The sequence below is a fragment of the Octopus bimaculoides genome, chromosome 3 (assembly GCF_001194135.2).
Source record: "Octopus bimaculoides isolate UCB-OBI-ISO-001 chromosome 3, ASM119413v2, whole genome shotgun sequence".
NCBI classification, from domain to species: Eukaryota; Metazoa; Mollusca; class Cephalopoda; order Octopoda; family Octopodidae; genus Octopus; species Octopus bimaculoides.
The window spans coordinates 21,810,750-21,819,789 of NC_068983.1; the positions used below are offsets into that span (position 1 = coordinate 21,810,750).

Sequence of the window (9,040 nt, forward strand, 5' to 3'; positions counted from 1 at the left end):
GATGGTGGTGATGATGATGATGATGACGATGACGGTGATGATGATGATGATGATGATGATGATGATGATGATGGTGGTGATGATGATGATAATGTAAAAAACCATGGGATCTTAAAGCTGGAAACCCCTTGCTCAAAGACCTACTTGATTCCAGGTGAGTCAGGAATAAACACTAACAACAACAACAACAAGTTCCAAGAGACTATTCCATTCTCTTCATCATTCTTTCCCAGCATTCCCATCTGATTCCAAGCCCTATTATGTTCTTCCTATACCCTTTCCTCTTTTCCTTTATGTACTCTGACTATTTCACTCTCTCTATGCTTCTTTCTTCCTTCCTTCCTTCCTTCCTTCCTTCCTTCCTTCCTTCCTTTCTTTCCTTTCATTTTTGTTTTTCTGCTGATGAAGAATGATATCTGAAATATTAAAACACTTTCACCATTGAAAGATTAAACTAATACTTTATTTGTCAGACTTTTTTCTTCGCGTGCGCACATGCCCTTGTGTGTGTGTGTGTTGTGTGTACACACACACATATATATATATATGGCAGTGCTCCAGCATGGCCACAGCCTTAGAGCTGAAACATGTAAAAGAGTAAAAGAATATATACCCCAGAATAGAAACAAAATCAAATGTTAATATGTTGGATGCATTTAATACATATGTTTCCAGTAGTTATGCAAAATATGTTGGAATTATCTTACATAACCACTGGAAACACATGTATTAAATGCATTCAGAATATAAACATTTGCTTTTGCTTTTATTCTGGCATTAAATGACTCTCTTCCATAACAATTTGGCTGTTCTTGCTTTGGTTGGCACTCCATCGGTTACTACGTCGAGTGTTCCTGTTGATCCGATCAACGGAACAGCCTGCTCGTGAAATTAACGTGCAAGTGGCTGAGCTCTCCACAGACACGTGTACCCTTAACGTAGTTCTCGGGGAGATTCAGTGTGACACAGAGTGTGACAAGGCTGGCCCTTTGAAATACAGGTACAACAGAAACAGGAAGAAGGAGTAAGAGAACGTTACTCCTTCACTACCACTCCCTGCCGGAGCCTCATGGAGTTTTAGGTGTTTTTGCTCAAGAAATACTCATAACGCCCGGTCTGGGAATCGAAACTGCGATCCTAAGACCGCGAGTCTACTGCCCTAACCACTGGGCCATTGCACCTCCACTCCTTGCTTTGGTAGTATGGTCAATACACCAAGGATATAGGAATGGAATGTTTTACCAGACCTCAACCCAAAAACTTCCAGTAAAGGATATTGCCTAAAAGCATGCCCTTCAATATATATATATATGTGTGGGTAGGTGTGTGGATGTTGGCATTTGAGTGTGTGTGTATGTGTAAGGAGATGTATGAAAATCACAACAGCTGCCAAATCCTAGAAATACCATTGAACTGATGGAAAATAGCAAAATCCTAATAAGAGAAATCAGTTGCTTCATTCTGGCCCGGCTTCAGAACCTGTTGTCAAATAGGGGCGATTTGAACTGAAGGTCATGTTGTGTATTTTGAAAGAAGTATCTATAAAACTAGTTTTTAGACATTGAATGGCTGTGGGGGCCACCAGAATGAAACAGTAATCAAAGGAGGCCATAGATGAACAATGGTTGAGAACCCCTGGTCTAGATGAATCTTTATATTGTATTTCTGTCCACTTCGTGGTGTACGTTCTTTTCCACAATCCCTACAAGTAGAGATGCTGTATTATGCATAGTTAACACTTTTTCTGTGTCTGTGGATTCTGTGATGAGTTCTAAAGCCTACATTACTTAAACAGACATGACACACCCACAGTTGTTACACTTTAAAACTTTTGGTACTATATTTCTGTTAGCATACACTGCCTCTATTCTAATTAATTTTGAAAATAATGAAGAATTTATTAAAATAACTCAAATTTAAGCCATCAAGCCAAACAAAATCACAGTCATAGCAGATACCAGTGTCACAAGTGGCACCCGTGCCAGTGACATGTGAACGCACCCATTACACACTTGGAGTGGTTGGCATTAGGAAGGGCATCTAGCCATAAAAAAAACCATGCCAAATCAGACTAGAGTCTGGTGCAGCCTTCCAGATTACCAGCTCTGGTCAAACCATCCAACCCATGCCAGCATGGGCAAGGGACATTAAATGATGATGATATGTATGTTATCAATCAGTTTCATTTCTGTATTTCTTGTCCATAGAGAAAGAGCCGGACTCTAACATAGATTCAAGGCTCCTTCATTGGAACTTTTATCAACATCATCTAGGTATTTGTGCATATGTGTGTATGTGTGCAGTATTTGGTGTTAGTCTATGCGCAGATTTGTATGTTTGTTTTATGGATGCGTTTTTATGTATATATTTTCATGTCTAGATGCATGCATATGTATTTATGTACAAAATTTTTGGAAAGTTTTACATATCTTTACAGTTCCATTGATGGCTTGAATCTGTAGTCTTCTAATAAGTCTTTTTCTTTCAGGTTTTGTATGTATGTATGTATGTATGTATGTGTATGTGTGTGTATACACACACACACACACGCACATGCACACACACACACACACACACACACACACACATATATATATATATATATATATATATATAGGTGCTTGTGTGGCAAGAAGCTGTGCTTCTCAACCGCACAGTTTTGGGTTCAGTCCTGGGCCACCTGGAGTAAGTGTCTTCTACTATAGCCCCGAGCCAACCAAGTCTTGCGAGTTGATACGGTAGATGGAAACTGAAAGATGCCTATCATTTACATATATATGTGTGTGTGTGTATATTTATGTATGTGCATCTTTGTGTCTGCGTTTGTCTCCCTGCGATCGCTTGACAACCAATGGTGGTGTGTTTACATCCCTGTAAAGTTTTGTGTTACCATTTACAGTAATAGTGTGAACAAAGGAAAAGACAGTTTAATACTCTTAGGAGAGTAAATATGAAATGTATAACATAATAGTTACAGTATAATGTAGTCTTTCGGATGACAATGGGATTTATCATTTTGTTATCTGAAGGATCACAAAATATCAAGAAACTCCGAGTGACAACAGAATAAAGCCTCAACTTTAAATGAATAAACTCTACTACATGAAATGTACTCAGTACTCAATCTTTTTCTGTGTACTTTCAAACGTGTACACACAAACACACACACACACGCATACATATATGTGTATGTATATATAAATATATGTGTGTGTGTGTATATTATAACATGCGTTTTTTCCATTCCTTAAATTTTTAAATATACTCAAATACCCAAAATTTCAAGGAGTTCCTGCCTTAAAAACAGGAACAACACCAAAGTTATTTTGTGTTCTTTGCTACATTGGTTTCTATTAACCCATTTATTCTATCTGAAGAATTATTATTCATTAAGATAGAAGAAATACATATAATTAAATATATTATAAATATATGTGTATATACATATATAAATGTGTGTGTATATGTATGTGTGTGTGTGTGTATTTATATATACACATACTGCATGCTCTGTGTGCAACTAATGTACACATACAGATATACACACAGAGACGTATACATTTATATACACTCGTAGACACAGATACAACAATATAAATACATATGTATACACACACAGAGACACACACACACATACATATACACAAAAATGTGTACATATATTCTATGTCAGTACACACGTGTTGTATACTTAGAAATAACACTCGAATATATATATGCATAAATATCTTGAACATAAAACACATACATATACCTACACATCTACATCGCATATATATATCTATATATATCTATCTCTCTCTCTCTCTCTCTCTCTATATATATATATATATATATATATATATATATATATATATATATATATATATATATATATATATATATATATATATATATACACACACACACACACACATACATGTAGGATTTCTGCAAAGAAGGTTGCCATGGGCAACACACTGCAATTTCTGGCATCACAAAAGGATATTGATTTCGTTATCTCTTTGCATAATGATATTCTTCAGTTTGCTTTCCTCCGCTGAGAAGTACGGACTCACATCAAGATCTTGGTGGTTGGCTGCGTTGGTTTCTTTACTTCTTGTCTCTGACTGGAACCTTGCTGTTTGTTCTTCAAGCCGTTTCTGTTTATAGAAAGAGTTGCAATGTAAACCCAACTGACATTTTACTAAAAGAATGCAATGAAGAAGAAGAAGAAGAAATAAGAAGTCTAGAATATCAAATATTTTAACTGGCTTTTGTGTCTATGCATATAAGAGATTAACTATGCATATATGCACCTATAGATATAAGTGTAAAAAAAAGAATATATACATACATGCATAAATATATATATGTATGTATATATATGTATATATATATATATTTGTGTGTCTGTGTGTATGTATATATATATGCATGTGTGTGTAACACAGATACATTGGTACATATAGATAAATGTACACACACACATTCACACACATATATATGTGTATGCATGTATAAATACATACATATACATGTGTGCATGCATAAATGAATACATATGCATACATAATTATTTGCATTTGTACATTATTGCTTGTGTTTATGTATGTATATATATATATATATATATATATATATATATATATATATATATATATATATATGGGAGAATGTACGAAAAAACAACAACAGACGAGGACAGGTGGTGTAAATAACAAAAGGATGTATTAGTATGACGCTCGGGAATACGGAAAGTCTTTGACGTTTCGAGCTACGCTCTTCAACAGAAAGAATACGGAGACAAGGAGAAAAACACGGAGAAAAAAAATTGAATAGTGTCCAGTCAACGGTCAATCATAATAATGGCTGATCATAACAATGGCTGACCGGAAGTTAGAAATTCTTTTTTCAGGAGAGCTAAGAAAAGGGGGAGATATGCATAAATACACACACACACACTCATATATGTATATTACACACATGCTTATAAATACGTATGTGTATGTGCGAGTGCATATATATGTATATATATATATAGATAGATAAACAGCGAGAGATAGATATAGAAATACACATATATAAAAACACAAACATAGACACACATGTGTGTGTGTGTGTGTGCACGTGGGTGTGTGTGTGTGCACGTGGGTGTGTGTGTGTGCACGTGGGTGGGTGTGTGTGCACGTGGGTGTGTGTGTGTGTACGTGTACGCGTGTGTGTAGTAATACCAGTAATTAAAACTGTTTGATTTGTTTCAGTACTGCTCAGACTTTTATAATCATATGACAGGCTTACAGAGGAATTATTTATTCAGACAAAATGAAGCCCATAATCATTGATATTTTTAAGATTTAAATGCTTGAGCAGTTAAAGCAGCCAAAATATTCAACCTGTTTTATGTTGAAAATGATTAGATCCAGCTTCTCACACCTACCCTACAATGTCATTCTAAACATAAACATTCACATCATTGATATTTTGAGGCCACAAGATAACTCATGATTAATTCGAAAGAAGGTGAATAAGTAAGCATCATTTATTCTTCATTATTAATGTTAAATTTTAATGTTAAAGGGTTTAACATTTAAAATATAATGCTTGATAACATATTTAGACGTAGGGATAGAAATAAACATGATAGTGTAAGAAACTTGTGAGATGTTGTACGCACAGAAGTAGCCCGGGGGGAAAAGAAAGTGGAGAGGCACAAAAGTAGGGAGAATGGAAAAGAGAACGAGATAAAAAAGATAAAGGAAGATTGAGGTAGAGTGGGGGGGGGGGAGAAGGAGCTGATGATGGGAAGGTATTAAGGAGTAGGCAGTTTGCTGAGTAAAAGTAACAGTAAAAATAATAGATGTGACTATGTGATGAAGAAAAGCATATAGTAATGAGAAAAGGCTGTAAGAATGAACAAGAAAGTACAAGGTGTATTAGTATGTAAGTAATTGACTGAAGAGAGAGTTAGAAAGAAGCAAGGAAGTCGAGGGGTGGAAGAGATGAATGCATGAAAATATATGCAGAGTGAATGTGTTAAATTTTACATAAGGCAGCCATAGAAACCATGCCAAGGCAGAGACAGTAGAGCTTGGTGCAGTCCTTTTCGCTCACCAGCTCCTGTCAAACCATATAACCATGCCAGCAGGGAAGGTGGACATTGTATGACGATGATGATAACGATAACAAAGACGATGGTGGTGGTGGTGGTGGTGGTGCTGATGATGATGATTATGACTGAAGAAAGGAATAAAGAGAAAATGCCACTGAAATATAAAGGAGAGAAAAGAAAAATGAGAGGTGTAATAAATATATATATATTGACTGTACAGAGAGAACAGCTGTTCTTTGCTTAAAGTGAAGCAAAAACATTGTATAGATAAAGTTAAATATGAGTTGTTGTTTTTTCCAAATATGATTAAAACAAAAGTCAGTATTCCAATAGTTTTCAGTTCCTCTATGAAATACATTTGAACAACATTTAGCTAAAAGTGTGTCTTTAACAAAAAGTGCAGATAAGAAAGAAGTCTAGATGCTCATAATCTATTTACATAACTTTAAGGATAGGCCTAAAAAAAGATTAAAGAATTTCAAAGAAATTTCACCAATACTAAATATATTGTAGTTTTAACTTCTATACATTCAGCTTATAATAGATTTATTTTGAAGATATTTTCAGATGTGTTCTTTTCTAGAGTCATACAAACAGCACAATCAAAATCCCATAGAATATGGTTTTACAAATTCATCACTTAAAGCTTGTGGTATATTTATCATCTTTCAGTTTCCAAATGTACTGTGAAAGAGTAGTGATGGAAGAGAGTTGGCATTTTTATTCTCTTGGTTCCTTAAAGAATATGTTTATTGTATATACCAACTCTTAAAGGGGCATTCAGTTAAGCCTAAGTAAATTTGTTCATGGTAGTCTACAAATTTCGTTTTAGCACAATACACCTCATGGAGAGATGATATTGGCACAGTTATATAGGAATTGATTACATGATGCAAACCTGTTACTGTATTTTATTCTGTAGAAGATGGAAATCAGGTTCTTGATGTATCTAGAACAGATGTAACTTACATGCAAGCATAACATCATTACTTGGCTTAATTCACCCTGTAGTCTGGGTGTAGCAGCCAATATCACAAAAGCTTATATAAATCTAGAACAGAAGTATTTTCCCACTGGTCATAGACACCAGAAAAAGCTTCAACAAAAATTCTCTGAAACTTCTCTACCAATCTTGGCTTTATATTTTACCATATCCCTGTGCAGGTAGCACATAAAAACACCATTTGAGTGTGGCCGTTGCCAGTACCGCCAGACTGTCCCTTGTGCCGATGGCACATAAAAGCACCCACTACACTCCCGGAGTGGTTGGCGTTAGGAAGGGCATCCAGCTGTAGAAACTCTGCCAGATCAGATTGGAGCCTGGTGCAGCCTTCTGGCTTGCCAGTCCTGTCAAATCGTCCAACCCATGCTAGCATGGAAAGTGGACGTTAAACGGTGACGACGACGACGACGACGATGATGACTATGATGATGATGATGATGATGATTTGCTTCTAGTATCAAATATATTTTAATTTTGTTGTTTATTATTCTTTTAATCCTATAAAACTTCATAATTACCATCCCCATTGCACACACTTAGTCACACACACACAAATTCAAAAATACACTTTCGGTAACATACATTCAAACTGACTGACAATATACTAGGCTCATCTCAAGGAAAAGATATCAAATCTAATTTCAAAGAAAAAAAAAACCTCTAGAATTTATTTCCAATTCACTATGTATCTGCCTCATCAAGTAACACATATAAATACACAAATGCACAAACACATCCAAAGCTAAATGACAGACATTTAAAATTCTTCAAACAGGTACGGCTATGTGGTTAAGAAGTTTGTTTTGCAGTCATGTAGCTCTAAGTTCACTCCCACTAGGCTGTACCTTGGGCAAGTGTCTTAAATTATAACCCCCCTGGCCAACCAATGCCTTTAGAGTGAAGCTGATAGATAAAAGCTGTGTACAAGCTCATCGCCATCATTCACATTTAATGTCCATTTTCCATGCTGGCATGGGTTGGGCAGTTTGACAGGTGTTGCTCAGGCTCCATGTCTATTTTGGTAGGGTTTCTACGGCTGGATGCCCTTCCTAATGTCAATATATCTATATTTATGTATGTGTGTCTGTGCTTTTGTATTTGTCTCCCGCCTCAGCACTTGACAACAGGTGTTAGTTTGTTTTCATCCCTGTGCCTTAAAGGTTCTACAAAAGTGGCTGAAAGTATAAGTACTAGTCTTAAAAAATAAATAAATACTGGGGTTGATTTTGTTCAACTAGAACCCTTCAAGGCATTGTCCCAGCATGGTCACAGTCTAATGACTGAAGAAAGCAGAAGTAACAAAGTAAAGCATAAAACCAAAAACAGAATAAAAAATACCCCTAAGGTAAAATTAAACCAATCAACTTCCCCCACCCAACCACTGTTTGAGGAGCCTCCTAGCCCCTACACACCATCCCTGAACATTATATAAGATTTCTGCTCTACAAACACTTTATCAACTGATAAAGTGTTAGGAGGCAGGAAGATGCTTGCCTAAAATGCCACACAGTGGGACTGAACCCAGAACCATGTGGTTTGGAAGCAAACTTCTCACAATGTAGCCATGCCTGTGAAAGTACTTGTCTGAGCGTAGAGATGGGTGTGTGCATAAACATGTGTGTGTGTGTGTGTGTGTGTGTGTATTTCAAAAATTTTATAAAAACATAACAAACTGAAAATTCATAGCATATTCCTCATCAAATTTCGTGCCTTTAACATTTTAACATTGAGTTTGTTCACTTTTGGTGTTGCCAGTGGCAAAAAGCCACTGGGAATAGCTAACAAATGTGTGTGTATATATATATATGTATGTATATATATATATGTGTGTGTGTGTGTGTGTGTGTGTGTGTGTGTGTGTGTGTGAGTGTGTGTGTGTGTTAAAATTTTACCTTTGAGATTTTTATTCTCATGCTGGCCACCTGATAAGATTGGTATTTTAAATA

General features: G+C 35.9%; 1 protein-coding gene across 1 annotated transcript in view; it reads right to left on the reverse strand.

Moving 5' to 3' along the window:
- Positions 1-3,974: 3,974 nt before the first annotated feature.
- The window catches only part of LOC106880426 (kinesin-like protein KIF6), a 117,705-nt gene continuing 112,639 nt past the window's right edge, over positions 3,975-9,040 (reverse strand). The window contains exon 13 of the mRNA XM_052966712.1: positions 3,975-4,142. Within this exon, the coding sequence (XP_052822672.1) occupies positions 3,975-4,142 (168 nt within the window). The remainder of the gene's footprint in view (positions 4,143-9,040) is intronic.